The sequence below is a fragment of the Adelges cooleyi genome, unplaced genomic scaffold (assembly GCF_023614345.1).
Source record: "Adelges cooleyi isolate 19-005CV unplaced genomic scaffold, UGA_ACOO_1.1 ACOO_flye_CR_arks_rails_tigmint_CR_PRNA_9, whole genome shotgun sequence".
Lineage (NCBI taxonomy): Eukaryota > Metazoa > Arthropoda > Insecta > Hemiptera > Adelgidae > Adelges > Adelges cooleyi.
Genome location: NW_026096579.1, coordinates 16,727,613 through 16,750,569, shown reverse-complemented (window position 1 = coordinate 16,750,569; position 22,957 = coordinate 16,727,613). Strand labels below are relative to the sequence as shown.

Genomic DNA, 22,957 nt, shown 5'->3' with positions numbered 1-22,957 from the left:
TTCACACACGTTGCGAGTTTTTTTTTAAGTTTGAAAATGTACTCAAGTCGGACGTGTCATTAAATTTAATTTTTACTAGTCAGTAGAAGAGTGTAATCAAATTAATAATACTCCTGTAAAGGAACAAGATGGTGAGTTAAAACTTTTTTTTTTTAGCACTTATTCTACTTTCTATACTTGTAATTGAGTTTGCCTTTTTAAAATTTGTTGACGATACTAATTTTATTTTAACACTATGTTAAATCATTGTTGGCAGACCGAAAATCGGAAAGGTACCGTCAAAGTAGAATACCTGAGACAAATTGAAAGGGAAATTCAAAGCCAATGGTATGAACAAAAAGCTTATGAAATCGATGCACCTTCAAATAAAAGTAAAAATGTCAAAGAAAAGTATTTTGTTACTTTCCCTTTTCCATACATGAATGGCCGATTACATTTGGGACATACTTTTTCCATTTCAAAATGCGAAGTAAGTGGAATAAAATCACAAGTAATTATTTTTATCACAATATTCCTTTTAGTTTGCGGCGAGGTTTCAACGGCTGAAAGGCAAACAAGTGTTGTTTCCATTCGGATTTCATTGCACAGGCATGCCAATTAAAGCGTGTGCGGACAAACTTAAATATGAGATGCAAACGTTTGGCTATCCTCCAAAGTTTCCTGATTCTGATGACGAAGAAGCTGTCACTGAAGAAAACACTGATGTCATTAAAGACAAGAGTAAAGGCAAAAAAGTAATAAATACCCGAAGTAACAGCAAAAATTGCATACTTACCGATTTTTTTTATTAGAGTAAAGCTGTAGCTAAAGGAGGTAAGGCTAAATACCAGTGGCAAATAATGAAGAGTTTAGGATTCGAAGACAATGAACAGATTCGTAGTTTTGAGGATCCGCTAACATGGTTAAGTTATTTTCCACCATTGGCAGTTGAAGATCTTAAAAGCATTGGCCTGCATGTAAGTATAACGTATTAACAATAATTGTGAATTAAATTGTATTATCTTTGTTCGGTCAGTTGTTTGTGCCAGAATTAGTAGAGAGATCTTGATTTTTTGACAAGGACCGTGGCAGCTTACTGTTGCGGTTCGCTCATAACTTTCTCATATTATGCTCCTTATGGGATTTTTTGGTTTTTAACAACACCACTACTTATTGACTTAGTATGATGGGGTCCTTCAACTGTAGCTGGTTAGGACAGCTATGTTATTTCCTTTTTCTTTTCTTTTTTTTGTGATTGTATTTTATATGATTTTATATATTATATAAAAAAATTGGTTGAGAGCGAATGTTTTCGAATTATTTATTCTTTCTGAAAATGACATTGATTTTTACACGTTACTTATATTTATACTCAAGTATGGCAAACAATTAGTTAAATCGTTATTTATATTTGTCAAGGTCGATTGGCGCAGAACTTTTATAACTACAGACGAAAATCCATTTTTCGATAGTTTTGTTCGTTGGCAATTTTTACGTTTGCAAGAAGGAAATAAAATCAAGTACGGAAAACGGTACACCGTGTTTTCTCCTAAAGATAATCAACCGTGCATGGACCACGACAGATCCAAAGGGGAAGGTGTTGGTCCACAAGAGTATACGTTGATTAAAATGAAAGTTTTGGAACCTTATCCTGAAAAACTAAAGTTTGTACATTTCTCATAAAATTACTTTCATTTTAATAATATATCTAAATAAACATCAATTTATTAAAAGGTCATTGAAAAATAAACCAGTTTTCTTAGTGGCGGCTACACTAAGACCAGAAACAATGTATGGCCAGACTAATTGTTGGATTCATCCGGAATTAGAATATATTGCATTGGCAATAAAAGACGGAAGTATTTATATATGCAGTGAAAGAGCTTCCCGAAATATGTCGTATCAAGGATTTACCAAAAACAATGGTGTATATGAAACCATTTTTAAGCTCAAAGGACAAGTAAAAAACTTATTTAGACTATAAGTTATGCACAGATGTGTGTTGAGTATTATTATTAATTTTATTCTACTTTAGGACATTTTAGGGATCAAATTGAATGCACCGCTTGGCTTAAATAAAGTTATATATACGTTACCCATGCTATCGATCAAACCCGATAAAGGTACCGGAGTCGTAACAAGCGTCCCTTCAGATTCACCCGACGATTATGCTGCTTTGCAAGATTTAAAGAAAAAACCAGCATTCCGTGAGAAGTACAACATTACAGATGAAATGGTCCTTCCATTTGACCCGGTGAGTGAATTTGATGTTTAAAAAATCAATTTAATTTTGTTTTTATAACTTAAATTGTTTGTTATATTATTAAGTTGTTTGTTGTAAAATTTGGCAAAAACTTATTAAAGTTACAGTTTTAACTAGTTTAAATAAATGAATTGAAAAGCTCTCTGAAAAGTGAAATTTTTTTTTTAGATTTGATGCTTCACATGATAAGTTATTAATTTTCAATGTGTTTTTTTGAAGCTTTTTACAGGAATAATTTTATTTTATATTTAAGAATTTTTGATGCAAATTAATTAAACATATGTTTTATAAACAGACATTAACAACTCTATTTAATATTTATTGATTATTTATTTTTTGCAGATTCCTATAATTGATGTTCCCGATTTTGGGAACCTTAGTGCTGTAACTGTATATGATCAGTTGAAAATTCAAAGTCAGAACGACAAAGAAAAGTTACAACTGGCAAAAGAAAAAGTGTACTTAAAAGGATTTTACGACGGGGTATACAATTTCTTTATTTTTATAAAATCAATAACTATAGTATGAAAAAAACAATGTTGACGTTTTTAATTAATAATTTTAAAAGGTCTTAGTTGTTGGAGAGTTTAAAGGCCAAAAAGTGCAAGACGTGAAGAAAGCTTTGCAAAAGAAACTTATGGAATCTAAACAGGCTGTTGTTTATTATGAACCAGAGAAATCTATCATTTCTCGGTATATAAGTTACTTTAGTTGAGATATTTAATTGTTTTTATTTTCGTATAATTATTATATATAAATAAATATGTATTTGTTTGCGTAGATCTGGTGATGAATGTGTTATAGCATTGTGCGATCAGTGGTACTTGGATTACGGTGAATCTGAATGGAAAGCCGCTGCAGAATTAGCTTTAAGCAATCTAAATACTTACCACGATGAAGTGAGGAAAAACTTTACGGCCTGTCTAAACTGGTTACACGAATACGCCTGTTCTAGAACTTACGGTTTAGGTAATGTCGGCTTATATTTACATTGTAGTGTATATTATGTTTTTTTTTTTAATTCATAACAAAGATGCAATATTTGCTTATAGTAGTAATTGACGTTTTGTAGGCACAAAATTACCATGGGATGAAAATTGGCTAATAGAATCTCTATCGGATTCTACAATTTATATGGCATATTACACCGTTGCTCATTTGTTACAAGAAGGGACTTTTAAAGGAGAAAACGGAAACCGGTTGAATATTAAGTTAGTTGCGTTTTGGAAAATTACTCTTTAATTTAAGTACAACAGGAGGGAAATATGAACAATTTGCTTACTTACCTATTTGTAGACCTGAACAGATGACGCCAAAAGTTTGGGATTATATTTTCTTGGACAACACGACTTACCCTGAGGAATGTAAAATAAAAAAAGAACATCTAGATACGATGAAACGTGAATTTGAGTACTGGTATCCCGTTGACTTACGATGTTCGGGCAAGGATTTAATTCAAAACCATTTAACTTTTTTTATATACGTCCATTGTGCCATATGGTCGAAGCGACCCGACTTATGGCCAAAAAGCATTAGAGCCAATGGGCATTTATTATTAAATTCTGCCAAGGTAAATTATTATGCTTTTTGTGTGTGTATATATATATATATATTAAAAACCCTGTAATTTAATGTAATTTTGTTGTATTCTTATAATAATATTGTTGCACGTGATTATTATAGATGTCCAAATCTGATGGAAATTTCATGACTTTGGAAGACGCAGTAAAGAAATTTAGTGCAGACGGAATGAGACTTTGTCTGGCTGATGCTGGAGATTCTATCGAGGATGCTAATTTTGTTGAAAATATGGCCGACGCTGGTATAATTACTATTGAAGTTGTAACGAAAGAATTTCCCAAAACATAACGCTATAAAAGTTTATTTGATTTTAGGTATCTTAAGACTTTATACATTTATCGAATGGGTCAAAGATGTGTTGGCATCCATTTCGTCTCTTCGAGTTGGTCCATCAAATTCTTTTGCGGATACTCTGTTTACAAAGTAGGATATTGGAAATTTTTTAAATCGTAACAATAAAAATAAAATAAAAATTTCAGTGAAATCAATCTTAAAATTCAACAAACTGGCGATTTCTTTGAAAAGCTGTTATTCAAAGAAGCTCTGAGAACTGGATTTTTCGAATTCCAAGCAGCTCGAGATCGGTATCGTGAGCTATGCGGCAACCCGGAATTAGGTGGCGAATTCATGCACAAAGATTTAATTTTGCATTTTATCAGAGTACAAACTATTTTAATAGCACCGATTTGTCCGCATGTTGCCGAACATGTGTATCAACTTTTAGGAAATGTAATGTATTCAGTCGTTTTGTAAACTCGTGTGGAAAATAGTAAGATAGAGTTGTTTTATAGAAAGACAGTGTGGTCAATTCGAATTGGCCTCAAATCGATACGGTAGACCATCGACTTCTGGAAAGTGGAGAATACTTAATGGAGGCTGCTCATACGTTTAGACTTCAACAGAAAAACATGTTGAGTATAGGGTCAAAAAAGAATGTAGCAAAATCTACTACCAAAGAGGTAGAAAAACCGATAAAAGCCGTAGTCTGGGTCGCTAAAACTTTTCCTCCGTGGCAGACCACAGTCTTGGAGACAATGAAACAGCTTTATACGGTACGAGTTATTTTCATGTATTGATTATTTGAATTATATAAATTTATTATTATTCTTCTGCTCAAGAAGAAATTGTATTATTACTAGGAAATTTATATTTAATTTTTTTGAATTAGGAAAATAACAACGAATTGCCCAATAATAAAATAATATCCTCGGCGATGGGAACAAAAGAAACACTTAAAAAATATATGAAACGAGTGATGCCGTTTGCTCAAATGATAAGAGAAAAACTCGACAAGATCGGTCAAACGGCTTTCAACATTAAACTAGATTTTGATGAAAAACATGTTCTCGAGGTGAACAAAACATATTTGGAGAATACGTTAGATGTAAGTAGAATTTTTTATTTTTGTGTTATAGACCATTTAATTTTAAATTATATTTTTTCAGCTGGAAAATATAGATGTTAAATATTCCGACCATAAAGATGCACCTGAAAATATTCGTAACGAATGTTGTCCTGGTCAGCCTCACATAACTTTTCTGCCTCTCCCCGAATCGTTACTTTTAATCGTGACCAACCCGCAGCCACAAAAACCATACTTCCAAAGAGAACTTCCGGTGTATGATAACGATACTGTTGCTAAACTAATTAAAAGATTGAAAAAACTCGATCAAAAACTGAGTAAGGGTTTAATTTGTTTAAAAATATATTTAAAACGATGTGATAATTTATATGTATGTATTTTTTAATTAGCGTCCAGCAAGATTCAATTGTGGCGGTACAAAGATCCCGTCATGGGGCCAAGGTTGATCCCGAATTATTTACAGCCTACCGAACACAGCGATGTGTTGACTTTAGAGACTAAAATAAATATTGACGTAAAAAATAAAGTCATCGAGTACAACACCGATGATAAACAAAAATATCTATTGGGTAATGCCATTATTTATATGGTTCAACAATAATACAATTTACGATCTTGCACAATGGGTTGTTATAAAATTTGAACTAAATTATTTATTCTATAGGATACAATTGTTGTAATTTATCTTTTAAAGAATCTGATGTATACTACTGGAAAAAATTAATAAAATGATTCAAATGTACAATCGGAGTTTATTATATATTTTTACATTAAGCTATAAAAAATTGTATATATATATAAGTATAAGTATTTTAGCGATTAAGTCGTATGGGCTTGCTTTTAAATTAACCACCGTGACAACAATACCAGTAATTAATTTTTATTGCAAAATAGTAATCATTAAAAGAAACAAATTTTTATATATTGTTTAATAACAAAAGAAACAATTAAGTTTGAATATTTCAATAGTTTTATTCATAAATAAAATTGTTTAAGTAATATTTTATTGATATTTCTTTGACTTATTTGCACTAAATATAAAGTATATGAATACAAAAAAAAAAAGATGCAAATAATAAATATCTATAAAAAAATTACATCATCTGTAAAGACAACAGGGTTTTTTTTTAGTTTATGTCGGTAACTTGTTTAGGAATATACTTACACAGAACACCACACGGATAGTTATAAACCATATTTTTTCTATTTCTTTATTACTTTTTTACCTATGATTGTATAAAGAAAAAAAAAAATGTGTTGGAAATAGTTAAATATAAAACAAAAATAACAATAACTTATTAATACAAATAAATTAAGAGCTTTGATTGTGTTAACAATTGTAATGTCACAGTGTTCACTGTAAATTAAAAATAAAATAAAATGACTATTAATTTATACAGTTTAGTCTTTTGAATGTTCGTAATTTATAATACATCGGAAAGACAGAAGAGGTGTTGGTTTAGTATAATTCACGTTTCAACAACATAGTGTGCGTAAGACAATAATAGTAGTAATAATAAAAATAATAATAAAACTAAAAAAACACAATAAAAAGAAGTTGTGAAAAAAAACAGTTACAAAATATAAAACTATCACATTCAATTTAAATTTAATGATAAAAAGACCATATAATTTATGACATAATCATATCGGTCGTCGCAATATTATTTTTTCTAAAAAAAATTTAAAATAATAATTATTATAATAAATATTGTTTCAACAAATAATCAAATGTATTATAATAATAAAATATATATAAATAATAGCGTATCTTTGACAGTAGAAAACTATTGTAAGCAAGCTTGGACTTTTTCTATCCATTCTTGTGCAGTCGTCATATCGCTAGCGCAAAAGTTGTATGTTCTTCTATTTGTACGCAGCTTTAGAACAAAACCATAAATAATAGTTAGTAATAATATAATACAACTAGGTAAAAAAAAAAGACTTGACGAATGGTCTAACATAAACCTCAATTCCTCTTGCTGGTACCGTTTGATTTGCCCCTTTAACTCATATTGCCCTTGGTTCCATAATCAGGATATTCCCAGAAATGTTATATCCTCCTTCTCTCATGTCAGACTTGGCCATAATCTCTTATCGTCCCACGCTTTTCACGTATCACTAAATTCTGTTCCACGTTGTCCTCTTCATGAAGATAAAGCTATTTACGATTTCTCTTAAATCCTCATAACCTGCCTGGCATTGTCTACTCATTTAATTTCCTCTCTTATCTAAACATTCAGCCCCTCTTTACTGTTAACATATAGAACGATCGCTCCATTCTTGCCATTTTTTTCAATTCTTTCTTTCCTGAAGAGCTGCGGCCTTCCAATTATAATTGTTTTAATCTCTTTTATTACTATCAATTTTCTTTTTGTTTTACCTTTCAATTTCTATCTTGTAATTCTATTTAGTTTTAAAGATTAACATTATAATTTAATAATGTAACTTTATAGTTCACCTGTTTTCATTATAATAGTTGGGCTAAATATTATATAATAAAGGCTATATATATATATAAAAGCTAAAAACGTTTAATCAAAATAACTCACATCAAAGAATGACTTATCGTCGGTTTTTTTCGGTGCTCCCGGTGAAGGATTTGCTTGAGACACTGACATCACTTCGGCAAGATCTAAAAATGTAATAATAATTGTGAATACTGTAAATTCTATACATATATCATTAATACAAGTATTATACTGTAATTTGTGTTATTGGTTATTATTACCGATGTATCCTTTGCAATGAGAATCATCCATCGAGTCATAGTACCTGAGCTGATGTTTTATTGAATCTAATACAAACCAACGCTGCTTCCACGCTTTCAAAAGGGCGCCGCGTTTATACAAGTAGCCTTCATGGGTTCTATTCTCAGCTACATTCGACGAAAACTGTTCGTAGTACTGCTGATGAATGCCGTTCATGTCTAAAACAAATACATCGTTTAGTAACACAGTATCAGTTATATTATATGCTCTGCCCAAGCAAGTACAAAAACACAGTGAAAGACTATTATTTACTTGAGTTCACCGAAGCAGTTTCACCACAGTTCCTATTTGCGTTTTGATTCGTTAACGTCCTGTCAGATACCGCCTTATACTTAGTACAGCCCTTCGGAACATTTTCTGAACATTTTTCATGGCAACTGTACCCGCAGTCACAGCATCGCATACCAGTCTAAAATTATATTACAATATTGTTTTATCTAATAACAAAATATTTGTTTTCTTACATTTGCTAGACTTTATTGACCTACCAAACAAAAAAGTATACAAGACATTTTTAGACTTAAAATATACTGGTGCACTAGCTATTACTATCCAACAATAAAAAAAAAAGGAATAAGATACAAATTTTAACTAAAAATGATTTACCTTTACCGGACCCCAAAGAAGACTAGAACAAAAATCACAGTAAGTCGGAGTAGTAAAATTATACTTCTCAAAACGATGAGGGTGCGAATGAGGCATGTCAGCATTTGACGAAGTCGCATTGTTCACTTTGCCTCGCATGAGAATTTCCAGTGTTGAACGTTTATGCAACAATCGTCCATGAGACCTAACCAGTTGTGTGCTAAATGAAGCATGTCGCTATAAAAATGATAAAAAACTTAATTTATATAAAAATTAAAAAAAAAATTTAAACAACCATTTACCTTTAAAGAATCTGTTTTGGGAAGATCCAATTTGTCCCAAAGCACTTTCCACTTTTGAGGCAGAAGTCCGAGTTCTGTTTCTAATTTATGAATGTCATCTAATAAATATTTAAAAGCATCTGGGGTGTATCTCTCGACAATATGATATCTAATAAAATATCATAAAACAAACAACATGACATGAGCAGTTTGCACTAACATCATCCTTTTAACTTTGTTAATGCGTAACTTACCCGGTTGTAATAACTTTACGCAAAGTTTCCCGAGATATACCGTCCGCAGCTTCGGCTTCTTCTTCCTGCTGCATATCCATTTGAATTATTTCTAGATCGTAACTCGGACCGTGTGCCAATTCTTCCTTTAAATAATATTGCCATACATTTAAATTGGGCAACGACGATTGTGGTCTGAGTACCTGAAATTTTTTTAGTGTAATTTGTATTCATATTGTTATGTGTAGTTATAATGAATAGGTAGGTCAATATTAGTACACATACTGGTTGTTCGGTATTTGGCATATACATAAAGTTATAGAATATCGATGTGCGGGCATTGTGTTTTTCAATGTAATCGAATATAGATTGTCCCAAGTTTGGAACGAAATGAGATGACATGTTTGTACCGGCCAAACGACCACCTGAAAGTGTTTTTACAAATAGAGTAAGTATATCAATTGGTTGTAGTATTAACTTCTAAAAAATATACTAATAATTTATATATTTATTACAATACAGGCACAAGTGCTCAAAAACAATAATATATTCATTATACATGCATAAAGTTAAACTAAGACTACTTGAAATAAAAAAAAAAGGTCCTCTTTAGCAGTATACATAAAATAAAAAATAGGTGAATTGGTCGTGAAGAAACCCTTAAGTTCAACTACGTTAGCAGAGATGAAGAATCAATTGCAACAGATAAAAAGTTTAGGAACAAGTGTAGAATTATCTCACGGTGATAATCAGAGAGAATTGGAAGCTGCAGAAGATTTTGAACTGGAGAATTAACATCATTAATAATGATTTAAATTTGAAATCATTTTACCTGGATACACAATATCATCGTCTGATCCGGTGTCCACATTTTTATGATGAGACGTAAGAGACCCACGTTTGTCTTCCACAGCCGCTACTCCACACTCGACTCGTTCGAGCTCGCAATCCAACAAAAAAGTGCGGAAACGACACGACACAGAGTGGTAAGCCAAAAATCGCAAATAATAATCATTAAATTCGAACGATAATGGAAATTGACTGTGTATTTGGTGGACAATATCGAGAAACTGGAGGAATGTAGGTGCAAAACCGGAAGCTTGAGACGCAGTAGCTAAATTACTCCGGTGGCTGAAACGGTGGCCAAATGCTAACCATTCTTTTTCAATAAGTATGCGGAATCCTTCAATTGTACGATAATATGGATCCATGCATAACTGCGCTATTGACGACAGTTGACACGTTATATCCCAACCTTCTTCCAAACACAACATTACTGAAGAACCTTGCACATCAATCAGATCTACGATGGCTCCAGATAATTGCATAATATTTCGCAACTGTTGTAGCCAATCGGAGCTTTCAATCATTCTATAAGAAATTAAAAAAAAAATTATCATTACTATAAGTACACAATACTGGCAGAAGTAAACGCTTAATGTTTTATAAAAAAATAATTAAAATACAAACTTGTAAAATGAATGTTCTGGTTCATTGCTAGCAGAACTTGGCATACAGGCTCGCATTAATTTTTTAAATGATGTTTTACTATGCCTAATATCAGCGTATTCAACAGGAATAAAATCAATTTTCATAATAGAGTCACCTTTCATGCCCTAAAAAAAAAATAAAAAACAGATAATTAAAAATACAAATGATAAAACTGCAGTTTTTATCACACAGTCACCGATACAACTTTCAGCCAAAGACAAATGTTTTTCAGAGCGAGCAACAAACTAAATGAGTATAACTTAAAACGTTACCTTCATCTGAGTTTTGTCACCAAGTATATACAAAGCGGCTCTATGAAACTCGGGTGTACTGTCGCAGTTGGATTCTTGATCTGCGATAGACATGTCTTGACCTTGGAACATATTTGTGTACGAATTATTTTTCGACAAACCTGTATTACGATCTTTTACTGAACCCCAGCGTCCAAATGCTTTGTTGTTGCCACTAGATCTGTTTTGTCCTCTGAATAATGCATATGGCAATTACAAATCATTTATTTAGTTTTCAATGTTAAAAAAAAACAATTATTCAAATTTAAGTAAAAAAATAACTACAGTAAAATATCTCACCTAGATGATTTAGACAAGTGTTTGGATCCTCGTGGGTTATCCAGCGATAACATATCTTCATCGGCACCCAACAAAAAAGAATTCAAGCTGAGGCTGCTATCGGATAATCCCCAGGTAGCTCCGCTGTGTCGAAGATTTGACAAAGGGGTCGAAGCAACAATAGCTGACAAATAACGCTCTTGCTCTATAGATGAACTGGTTTCCGAGTTTAGAGCACCTAAAAACCAATAATATAGTTTGTTTTATTGTGAAATAATGAATTTGTATCGTGTTAACAATAATGATTGAAATATACCTGAAGACGAAGGATGTGTAGATTTAAACATCCCTATGAGATTTTTACCGTGATACCCTGCTCCACGTAATAATAGTGCCGATGTATGTTGATGACGCCATGTTATTATAGGAACCCTACTGTGACGATAATTTCGATAAAATCTACGAATGCTGTCATCTGAAATTAACGACGGAACAACCCAAAGAGCTGGATAACTGTACAAAAAAAAAAAAAAAAATTACAGTTATTATAATAATTTTTTTATTATGTTAAAAACATGTAATATAGAATATACCTTCGACACATCAGGTATGCAGAATTGAGTGTAGTTATTTTAAACGGTTCTTTGTTCTGATTCTTTTGACTAATACTAGTTGAACTGGTATTTTTTGGAGCAAGACCGAGTCGAATCCAATCTCTAACATAACTTCTTTCCGATACCCGCTCTAATGTTTTGGGATCAGAAACATTTGATACAGGACTTGGAGTACTAAGCACGTTCATATCAAATTCATTAACTGTAAAATATATAACATTATCATAATCATATTATGAAATACAAAAAACATGAATATATTAAAGGTGGGACTTACCAGAAATGTCATCAGGGTTGTTAAAAGGTGGAAGTGTCATGCGACCCGGGGTGGTCATGTATTTGTTAGTTTTATTAATCGAGCTATTCGATAAGTTAGGTAATACATATTTGTGTCGTTTTGATGAACTCTTCTGTTTGAATCCTGCTTTACGTGCCGTTTTCATTAAGGTTTTTTTCGCAAAGCCTCTGTTTCAATGATAAGTAATCAATCGTTTTTAACAGTAAGTAATATTAAATCTATGTATAGAAACAACATGCACACAAGCTTTTTTTAGGTAGTACAGTTTTGATATTTACCTAAGTGTTGCATTTTTTTCTTTATCATTTGTCATAGGCATTTCATATATCGGAACTTGGCCGGTGAATGCAAAATGATTAAAAACATTGGGCGGATGACGCACTTTATGTATAAACTTTCGAAAACATTCAATATCTTCAGCGTTGACTTCTTCATCAAAAGCAACTTTAATTAACTTTGGGAAAAAAATTATACAGGTAAAATTAATTTAATAGAGAAAAATATATTTTTTACCGAAATAAATGATCATGTTTTATACCTGGAATGTACACGATCGGAACTGATGACCTTCTTGTAACCATTGATCTAGATGCGCTAAGTACTGTACAGTGATACGCTTTTCTTTAGTCAACGATGTCACAGGAAATGCTCTTACTACAATTTGTTCACATGCAAAAGGATCCAATGGCGTTCCTTTGAAAACTATTCGATAGTTTGTGATGAAAATAGCCCCTTCGGCTGGTAAAAGAGGAGGACCACCAACTAATCCACCTAAACCTTCTTCGCGGCCATCTGGCAGCAAATACACTCTTAAACCGTCCATTAACGGCTCTTCTCCTGCTAGCATGTTTGGTGTTAATATTTTTGGCTACAATAAAAAAATACCACATAATATAATTAAACATTTAGTAATTAATGATCTTTATAGAAAAAATTATAATAATCTTTACACATGAGGAAACCTATACACCTGTCTATACTACTAATAATATTAACTACTAATGCATACAAATGTTTTTTAGACAAAATATGATGACTTTGTTTTTTTTTAGGACATTTGCTGACATTTTGGGCTTACTTTTTGTATAGGAGGCAAACGTTTCGATTCTCTATAAACACCATCTAATGTTTCAATATGTATATGTACTACACCGGGGATCATTTGGTGCAATGAACGAATGTGTTCTTCGCTGACTTCACCTTCAGTACAAACTTTATCTACAAAGCGACTGACCATTTTTATTACTTTGTTACCAATTTCATTTGGTTCGGGTTCGGCAAAACCACTTTCAACGTCAGACTCGCAAACACTCCCTGATCTATCAACAGCACTAAAAAAATATATATATATATGATGATGAACTTAGTAAAAATAATTATATAACGATTGAATAATATAAGTACCTATTTGTTATACTATTAGATGTTCTTTCATCATCAATAGTTTTGTTAGTCGATTGGTGGTGGTTAGATGAATTTTTTATATTAGTACCTCCAGCATCTAATGGGACGAGCAGGTATACCATTCGATTGGCGTAGTGAATAGCTTGACTGTACAATGTTGATTCTTCGCTTGATATATATTCTTTAAGTTTATCTAAACAAAATAAAATTGTTATATCAGTAATATTTAATTAAGTTTGGTAAGCTTTATTAAACTTTTTGAGTTAAATTAAATTTCTGTTTAACTACTAGTTTTTGCTAACAAATAAATATAAAATTATAAATGTTTTACACAAATTTTAATTCAACAAAATAATATTTATGGTTTACCGGAATTATTCGAGGGACGTAGTCTCATTTGTTCAGCTGCAATTTCTAAAGCTGATGATTCTTGCGACCTACTAAATCTATCATTCAATAGAGTGTCTTTGTTCTAGAATTCAAGGAGAAAATATATATATTATTTTAAAAATTCTATTGTTTAAAATATTGTAAATTAAATACATAATTATCTCGAGAATTAGTATGATTTCCTGATGAAGAGCGTTTTTGATTTGAAAGGTTGTTATCTGAATATAAAGATTTTATATCTCGCTGAACATCTAGGTAATATGCAGATTCCCAAAACATTTGGTTTTTCCATACAGCGTGATCCTTGAAATTAAACAAAAATGTTAAGATGTCTAGTAAAATAATGGCAAAATATTATTATATTTATTACTTGAATGCAAGTGTACGCAAACTGTATTACACCAGTACACAATTTACGACAAAATGCTGTGGCCAAAGGTAAGAGAGCAGCTGCTACTCCAAATTCATCCATTGCTGAACCATCCTAAAATATATATTATGATTGGTTTTTGTAAATTAATTGAGAAACTGTATTTTATTAATATAGATACATTTCAATATGGTCATTTTTTGATTCTTTTAATATGCTCTGTTACACACTTTTTTCGTGTCTAGATACATTTAAATTCATATATAATAATGAATCAAAATAATTTAGTTTCAATTTTAAGTAGTATTTCTAAGCATAATTACTTACTTGTAAAGCACAATTCATTAATCGCACAACTAGATCAAATTGTTGATGTTCAAGCATGGCCTTGTTACCTTGAACATGTTGTGAAAGTTCTGTACACAATGCTAATCTTGCTGCTCGACATTTCAAAGCTCTTAACACAGCAGGAAAAGTTTTGCGAGCGTCCGATATTTTATTTTCAAAAATACAATTCACACAGTTGCGCAACACCTAATGTTTAAAGACAAAGTTAATCACATGTTTTATAATTGTAAATAGAAAAAATGAATGTACCTCTAATCTTCTGGCAGAGTTACTGACAGTAGTCCTTAAATCATTTGAATTTGTTATTGGAGGTCCCATGGGTACAATACGTGGCGGCATTGGTTTTATCGATGACAGCCTGAAATATTTTACAAATTAAACTAACTAATCGTTCATTTTTAAGAGGATCTGTAAAATAAATACTTACTTAGAGTTTAAACTATTTTTCGCTAAGCCATCATTAATGATAACTTGAACACGAGTGGTATCGATTTTCGGAAAAGGAGGTTGATGAATCCGAGTGAATGCTCCTTCAGGAGGTTTTAAAATTTTTTGAACATATGGTTGTGGATTAGGATTTTCATTTAAGTACAAAGCTTGAGCTAATTCCTACATAAAAAGTTGTTTGATACAAAATTAAATGAGTTTAATATGTAGATAATTAACAATAAAATCTAACCAAGTCGAGAGAAAAAAATCTAAAACAGAAATTCAAAGGTGAAATACCAATTCGCTATACCAAAGGTTGGAGCCAGTGAAAATGTTCAGAAAAAAATCTGAAAACTCTTAAGAGCAAGAGGCAGTAGATTTGATCCCAGGACCCTGTCATTCACATTATATACAAATAAATAATTCTCAATTAATTACTATTAGGATTAATAAATTCTATTTTATCATTGTTTTTTCTGCCAAATCTAATTTTGCTAGATGATTTTTTTTTTTGGGAGGGGGGGGTTTTAGAGTACTACTTCAATATTTTAATTTAAGGATTGAAAACTTTATCAAATTGAGTTAGGAACAAAACATTGTTTATTTTATTCCAATGTATTTTCGGTAATGTTTTCAATTCTTGATTTTGATAAAACATAACTTTAAAAATCTTTGAAGAAGAATCAAATTAAAATTCCGAAGTCTAAAATATGGCATATACATAATGTATGTTAAATTTATTTAAGTAAATAATTTTTTTTAACATACTTGAATGTGAGTTAAAATTAAACGACCATCATCTAAATTTTCACTTCTAATTAGTTCGTTCATGTTACAATATAATTCGTCCCACTGATCACAAGATCGCCAAGCTGGTCCTCGTTCGGAAACAAAACTGTTGAAAAACATGCAGTCTAACACTCTAGTAGTAAATTCATCGTCCATGAGGCATCTTTCTCCTAAAAACGCTGCCTGCAAAAATTAATAATTAATATTTTTCAGTTTAATTTGTTGACTATTCATAACCCGGTATATGTACAAAAATATAGTTTACTTTGTGAAAAGTGATGACAGGTTTTGGATGAATCCTAATTATTGTCAAACAAGAACGATAACCCTGAAGAAGTTGAGCAAATGTTCTCATGAAAACTGCTCGTACTTCTTTATCGATGAGTGTAGGCGGTGGTGGTTGAACAGTATTAGAATTTGGAGGGAACGCATGATCAGCACAGCATAACTCTGGTTGTAACACAAGACTTAAACAATCCTGAGTTTGTGTTAGTAGTGGTTCAGGAAGAAGTGGAAGGCTTATGCTGTCCGGTACGAGAATACTACCGCCATCCAAGTCGGCAACTATTACATCCATCTATAGAAAACACAAGCCAGGATTTAATTATTACTGAAAATCTGATGTATTAAAATGAATTCTAAGAATTACTTGTTCCGATATATCCATTTTTAAAGATGCATGAACTCCCATTAAAAATGGAGTTGGTGTCGATAAGACTTCGACCAATCCAGCAGGTAACAATGGAATATAAACGTGGCTGTACTTAAATGGATACATCAATGCTGCAAGAGCAGCACAACCTTCAGTAAGTCTAGTATAACTTCTAGAAGTCAATAAAACTTTATGTTCGGTCATAACAGCACAAAATAACACAACAACATTATGAATACCTAAAAAAAACATTGAAAATTTAAATTTACTTATTATATTAAGCTTATAATTATTGTAGAAATATCATGAGTATATAATTTCAAATTACCCAGTTCTTGGAAGAGCAGGTAAACTGCACTTTTGGTAACGGGTAAGGTAGGAGACAACGGAGGTTGTAAAGCTTGTCTATCTCCGGCGCCTATACTAAAACGTACTTGTGGTCCTCCGGGCTTAGGAACTTGTATACAACCCAACATGTTTCCAACTAAATTTTCTATTGGAGTATCTACGTTGTCTACATAGACTGTGTATATTATGCCTAAGCAGTTCTGCAAGAGCAATAATAAATTAATAGTGTGAAAACACCTATTTTTCTTCTTTAACCTATTTATGATACAATGTAGTAAATGGTACCTTAGTCGAAAAAATCATTTTGTTCTTTAAAAAATGTTCTAAAGTTATACTCAAATGAATAACAATTAATAAAAATTTAAGTTTACAACCTAGTTACAAAAATCATAGTTTTACACAAAGTTAACTAGAAAAATCTGGAAAAAAAAAGAAAATCATTTTGACTTATGTATTTTTTTCTAACATTATTGTTTAAGACTTAGGGTACCTTTTCCTCCATCACATTATATATATTCATAAAAATGAATTGAAAATATTATGAAACTAATGATATTACTCTAAATGTTTCTATGTAATCCAGTCTTGATACTAAAACCAAACATTTAGGAGCATACATAATGCTGTGATGTTGTCTTTGATTTGATAGATTGTTTCTTACGAGGGCTATATTTTCCACTACACCATCTTCTTCCTAAACATCAAAGAAATATAATTAGTGTGATTTGCTAACAAAGAGTATGCATTTAACAATATACATTTTGACACTTCATTTTGGTTCTAAAAATTGATGAAATTTGGTTTATATCATTTAAAGTATATTTATAGCATAATAATATATTTTTTTTTTAATTCTAATTTCTTTCTCTTTTAATGATAAAAGTTTAAATAATATCTCCGTTAAACATGGTAAAAAATTGACTTGCCTCATCAACAGGTTTACTGGGCGTAATTGATACAGTTTCATTAAAACACAAACAGGCACAATAATGCCGTTCAGCTTCAACATCAGTAAGAACAAAAACAAAAAATCTAGGTTCTTGCCTTTCTGACGATAAAGACCATCCTTGTGGTTGACAGAACTACAAAATAACAATACATATAAACTTGAATAATTTATTAAATAATTGTATTTTTCATAAAAATAAAAAAAAATTGTGAATAGTTATAATTAGGTTTTAATATAACATTGTTGTTATTGTAAAAATAAAAACAATGGTCAATGACACATCTTATCATAAGAAAATATCTCATTTTTGGAGTTATCACTATTTGACCTGTGACCACAGATTTTTATTAGTGTTAATATTTTTTATTAAAATATACTAGACATCCTAGGTCAAAACTATGAATAAAAATGTATTGACCTAATGGTATAAAATTATACATGCAACAATCCAATTAAAACCTCATACTGTAGGTCATTAAAAAAAAATTATAGAAAACATAATTTTGTACTTGCGCGTTTTCAAAAATAAATAATATAGCTTGTAAAATTAAAAATGTACCCATTCAATTCCATCAATAAATGGCGTATCTTTCCAGTCCTTTTCTGGAAACCGTTGAACAATAATTCCTTTGCTCTTTCCACCCCCTGAAATCAAATAAATGTTATTAGAAACGACATTATTATAGACTTAATTTCAGCAATTAGTAATATTAGTAATATCTAGTTTTACATAGGTTTCCAATTATATAGTATGATATATATACGTAAAAATTATTTAAACGGTATTGAACAAGATAGGCAAATAATTTTGACTTACGTTCTTTTTCATGATCGTATCCAACGACCACAAAATAATCGGCTAGTCGAGACATTTCAGTCAGTTTATATAAATATATTATTTACACGTCGAAGGCCGAAAGATAATTATTTTTATATTGGTCACATAGTTGGAGTAAAAATATATTTTTATATTTACTAATTATTTATGTAGATAAAAAAAAAATTAATAAAACTTTTTCTTCTTTTAAATAATGGTTTTTTTTTTTTTTTTTACACAAAGTTAAATAACAAAATATGATACGCGTTAACTCGTAGTGGGAAGTGGAAACTCCCAGATAAGATAAAGATGGCGTATCGACTGCAATGATGTTGCGAGCCACGAGCGACCTAGCGGACAAGTCCAATAACTTCTATCAACGTAGGTTCATTATCAGAATCCGAGTAGTAATAACAAAATATAATAATAATATAATATTGTAGTTCAGAAGAGAAGTGTAATCGCGAAAATTTTATTCTCCGTCAGTATCTGCGGGTGACCTAAATATATTTTTCGAAAATTTCAACTTCCCGCGAGTGAACAATTGTCAGGATGGACGTGGACAATGACCCGCTGGATCAGAACCTACTGCGTCAATTCAACTGTCTATGCACAACAGATAAAGAAAACCTGGTTAAAGGTCTGCGAGAACTAATTGGCGACCAGCTCACAGAATCCGCGGCCGTTTTTTTCTTAGAGATGAACGATTGGTAATTTATAATTGCAGTCAGTCGGACGGTCGAAAAAACTCAACGAAATACATTCATTTAACTGACCCTTTTTGTTAAGTTTTTTTTTTTTATCAAAAAGTAGTTTCGGGGCGATTTTGAGTTAAAAAAAAACTAAAATAGAAGGTACCTTTTACTGGAACTATCTCGTTTAACAGTTTAAACACTTTAAGCACAATGTGTATTAATGCTAATGTAATGCCAACTGCCGAATAGTCGAGGACGACTGGCGTAGCTTCGTTACGGTCAAAATAGACTGTTGAACTACGTTTAATGACAACATCTTTGTGCAGTTACACAATTTTGTTTTAGATCATATTGATATGAGTTCATATTTTGTTTCTATCTCCTTTTAATTTCATATAGCTCACAATGCTAAGTATTGACTTATCAATATGGTATTAAAAATGCTGGCCCGTAAAGTTTGCATTGTAATTATAAAGTATTAAGTCTTTAATAAGTAAAATGAAACATTTTTTTTTTTAACACATATCCAGCACTACATAAGAATAATCGTTATATTTTTCTATTAGGAATATGCATAGAGCTGTTGGCACGTATTTTGATGTCAATTCTGAAAATGCTCTCCCTTCCATGTCATTAGTCAGAGATGAAAACAGCGAAAATGTCTTACAACTGCCACCAAATCTTCGGTATTATGTCTCATTTTTGTTATTCAATATCTTCTAGTTATTTTGACAACACATTAGCCAAATTTTATTTGTGTACTATGACTTCAATTACAGATTTACCAAATGTTGGGAAGTGAAAAACAATGGCCGTAATCCGTGGCCTCCTGGTTGCACTCTTCAATTTAATGGTGGAGATTTTATGTCTCTTTATACATCACTACCAACTACAACACTTGAACCTGGTGGCACCATGACGCTAAGTACTGATTTTGTGACACCAACTAAACCGGGATCATATCAATCTAAGTGGCGTATGATGTTACCTACAGGAACTTATTTTGGAGGTAATCTAACTATTACTTAATAATAATAATCAAGCAATTCCGGCAGGGTATGACCCAGTCAACCACATTGACAGAGTTGATCCCTGCGAGTATTTTTAACATCGGTACATTAGACTCGCAATTTTAAGTAATATTGTGCAATCTATTGTTCCTTACATTTCAAAATATATTTTTGTGAGGAAATAGAAAAATAGTTTATTTGAATTGGAATTGAAATGTATTAGAATGTATGTATAAATATTATTTGTTACAGATACAATTTGGACGTTAGTTCAAGTAGAAGACAATGATTCGTTCCAAAATGAATTATCTAGACAACTTGTTGAAAGCATTAATTTAGGTTCTCCAACACAAAATCCACATAATACACCAAATCCATTCTCAACAACTCAACAAAATCAACTGACTGACCAAGTAAGTAATTTTTCGGTTTCAGTTTTAAAAATCTATTGAGGCCTGTTACCACAACACACATGCTTATATCTATCCCTATCCTAGACTATTGTTTCTCTGTCTTGTATTCCAATTTCCATTAGATCCTTCTTGACTTAGTCTGTCCACCTTTGTTTTGGTCTTCTCGGTTATCATTTACATTGGGTTTTCATTTTAAAACTAGATTCATTGTTCCATTAGATCTCTATATATCGACGCCCCGTACGAAAAGTAGCACCGTTCGTGAGTTCTTACAAAAACTAGCACCGTTCACAGATTCTTACGAAGACTAGCATCGTTGGGCTATTGTTCCCATTGTTGCAAACGGTGTTAGTTTTCGTAAAAAGCCTCGAACGGTGTTAGTTTTTGCTAGAACGCTACTTTTCGTACGGGGCGTCGATATGACTAGCCCATATATTATCTCTACTATAGAGACTATATATTATCTCATAGCTTATACACTGGAGGTATCTAGTTCCTACAATTAAACCGCATTTATAGTAATCTATGTAAGTAATTCTAAGACTTTGAAGAACGTGTTCTCCTCTTTTCTGTCAGTTGAAATTTTATATGCATTATTTATTTAGTACAATTATCGAAATACTGAGACAGTACCATTTACCAAATATGAACCATCCTTGTGCAGATTTACATACGTGTTGCAGATTTGACTACGATAGGATAATAAATAGTTTTTAGACAGTTAATATTGGACCAATTACTTCAAATTATATAAATTATTAATTTTTTTCTTAATTATTTTAGGAAAGTGACCAGACTCAAACAACTATGGATAGTGATGTATTGTGATTATTAAATAAATTGGTTATTTGGGATTCGCACTTGTTCTATGTTGTTGGATTTGTCATTTTTAACTTTGTTACAAACATCATTACATTCATAAACATTAGTTTTAACTAAACCTTTAAATACTTAGCTGTAGCTTTAGGTTACCTTTAATTAATCTGTGTAAAGTTTTTATATAAAGTTTAGAAATTATAAGATCTATTAAAATAAAATATGTTTTTTCTCAAAAATAATTTTGCCGCAGTTTGGGTCTAATATGCGACAAAAATCAGGTGTTTGTTGAATCATTTGTACAGTTTATATTTTATTGTTTTATCTATATTATATAATATTAATTTAGACTTTTTTGATGACCAAACTTATTTTGTTATTTTAGAAATTAAATTCTAATGTTTGTGTATGGGGTCTTACTTTAATACAAGCTTAGCAAGATAAAAGTTACTTACATTTTCTTTTAATAATCTAACTAAAAACATCCAAATAAATATAAGATTTGGAATTATTTATATATTAAGAATAATAGCGCCATAGTTCGTTGCTCAATGCTTTTAATAATATATTTTTATGTTGAAAGCTATGGATATATCAACAATTATAACTATAAACAATTCTTTGTAAAACTTACAATGATAGCTATATGTTTGTTTTACATTAATATAATATAATAATATATGTACAAATTTATTTTATATAAAACAAAATAATTTGTAAACAATTACTTTTAAAATTATAATAAATTTTCATATACAACATATCCATACGGACTCAAAAACTTTTATTTAACAATACCCCAAACGATATTTTTGAATACGTACAAAACCATTTAACCGACACTCATAGGAAACACATAATTCATTCTAGATACTTCCCATTAAAAATTAAAACAAATTATTATCACAAAACTATCATCCAAATTGAAAACCTTCAACAATTCCAAATAACAGAAATAATTCCACACTTCACACCACATCTAGTTCTCCACAACATATGTACACACTATGTTACCCCACAAACATAAGTGACATTAACTACCATCCATGTACATAAATAAACAAAATTTACACACTACACAAAAAACTTCCACATCTCCCACTAACTAACTAACCCTCTACTCACTCCCACAACAGGTTACCACAGCTTCCGCCACACATCATCACAATCAACAAATTCCCCCTACCTTATTTCTACGTCTCCCACCCCCATACCCGTTCTTCATCTGCATTCCCTTCCGATGTACATTACGTCACACCTTAAACCTGTACCCGCCCCCACAATGTTGGAATCTACAACATTAACATACCCATTGGGTAAACAATAAACCACCTAAATCCTCCCATCACCAAACACTTAAACATTAAATAATTCTGCAACTAATTAATAAATTTTCCTTAATAACTTTTAATCATCCTACTACCCCAATTACCCCCAAATTAATCCATTCATACTCCAACCCCAAAACATGAACCACACAATTAAAACCCTTAAATACA

At 31.2% G+C, this 22,957-nt stretch overlaps 3 protein-coding genes across 3 annotated transcripts; 2 read left to right on the top strand and 1 right to left on the bottom strand.

Moving 5' to 3' along the window:
• LOC126846075 (leucine--tRNA ligase, cytoplasmic) lies at positions 1 to 5,931 on the top strand. Its single transcript, XM_050585191.1, has 19 exons — positions 1 to 131; positions 257 to 469; positions 522 to 734; positions 792 to 956; positions 1,399 to 1,643; positions 1,714 to 1,939; positions 2,015 to 2,233; positions 2,585 to 2,725; positions 2,811 to 2,935; positions 3,024 to 3,211; positions 3,315 to 3,453; positions 3,539 to 3,812; positions 3,926 to 4,064; positions 4,138 to 4,246; positions 4,303 to 4,552; positions 4,615 to 4,875; positions 4,992 to 5,207; positions 5,269 to 5,503; positions 5,576 to 5,931. The coding sequence occupies exons 1-19, from the start codon at positions 129 to 131 to the stop codon at positions 5,785 to 5,787; spliced, it is 3,573 nt and encodes a 1,190-aa protein (XP_050441148.1). The 5' UTR covers positions 1 to 128; the 3' UTR covers positions 5,788 to 5,931.
• Positions 5,932 to 6,274: 343 nt separating this feature from the next.
• On the bottom strand, positions 6,275 to 18,743 carry LOC126846073 (myotubularin-related protein 13). The gene is made up of 33 exons (XM_050585189.1): positions 18,525 to 18,743; positions 18,267 to 18,352; positions 17,681 to 17,840; positions 17,318 to 17,448; positions 16,739 to 16,958; positions 16,408 to 16,649; positions 16,024 to 16,335; positions 15,738 to 15,941; positions 14,968 to 15,149; positions 14,790 to 14,898; positions 14,520 to 14,726; positions 14,193 to 14,306; positions 13,976 to 14,125; positions 13,802 to 13,904; positions 13,433 to 13,625; positions 13,107 to 13,359; positions 12,567 to 12,896; positions 12,307 to 12,482; positions 12,008 to 12,195; positions 11,710 to 11,932; positions 11,433 to 11,629; positions 11,138 to 11,354; positions 10,820 to 11,030; positions 10,527 to 10,672; positions 9,889 to 10,427; positions 9,342 to 9,481; positions 9,078 to 9,259; positions 8,845 to 8,992; positions 8,564 to 8,779; positions 8,210 to 8,366; positions 7,918 to 8,115; positions 7,739 to 7,821; positions 6,275 to 7,066 (listed from the first exon to the last, which is right to left on the bottom strand). The coding sequence occupies exons 1-33, from the start codon at positions 18,577 to 18,579 to the stop codon at positions 6,974 to 6,976; spliced, it is 6,165 nt and encodes a 2,054-aa protein (XP_050441146.1). The 5' UTR covers positions 18,580 to 18,743; the 3' UTR covers positions 6,275 to 6,973.
• A 155-nt stretch (positions 18,744 to 18,898) lies between these two features.
• On the top strand, positions 18,899 to 21,808 carry LOC126846081 (protein ILRUN). Its single transcript, XM_050585199.1, has 5 exons — positions 18,899 to 19,234; positions 19,786 to 19,905; positions 19,999 to 20,228; positions 20,482 to 20,642; positions 21,426 to 21,808. The coding sequence occupies exons 1-5, from the start codon at positions 19,077 to 19,079 to the stop codon at positions 21,468 to 21,470; spliced, it is 714 nt and encodes a 237-aa protein (XP_050441156.1). The 5' UTR covers positions 18,899 to 19,076; the 3' UTR covers positions 21,471 to 21,808.
• Positions 21,809 to 22,957: the final 1,149 nt, after the last annotated feature.

Excerpts from the sequence above, each read along its gene's own strand:
- LOC126846081 (XM_050585199.1), top strand. The coding sequence starts at position 19,077 with ATGGACGTGGACAATGACCCGCTGGATCAGAACCTACTGCGTCAATTC. Across the intron at positions 19,906-19,998 it reads CAACTGCCACCAAATCTTCG|ATTTACCAAATGTTGGGAAG; the intron begins GTATTATGTCTC and ends CTTCAATTACAG. Across the intron at positions 20,229-20,481 it reads TACAGGAACTTATTTTGGAG|ATACAATTTGGACGTTAGTT; the intron begins GTAATCTAACTA and ends TATTTGTTACAG.
- LOC126846073 (XM_050585189.1), bottom strand. The coding sequence starts at position 18,579 with ATGTCTCGACTAGCCGATTATTTTGTGGTCGTTGGATACGATCATGAA. Across the intron at positions 16,650-16,738 it reads CCTGCTCTTCCAAGAACTGG|GTATTCATAATGTTGTTGTG; the intron begins GTAATTTGAAAT and ends TGTTTTTTTTAG. Across the intron at positions 15,150-15,737 it reads TAATTTTAACTCACATTCAA|GAATTAGCTCAAGCTTTGTA; the intron begins GTATGTTAAAAA and ends CTTTTTATGTAG.
- LOC126846075 (XM_050585191.1), top strand. Across the intron at positions 3,813-3,925 it reads TATTATTAAATTCTGCCAAG|ATGTCCAAATCTGATGGAAA; the intron begins GTAAATTATTAT and ends TGATTATTATAG. Across the intron at positions 4,247-4,302 it reads GCGGATACTCTGTTTACAAA|TGAAATCAATCTTAAAATTC; the intron begins GTAGGATATTGG and ends TAAAAATTTCAG.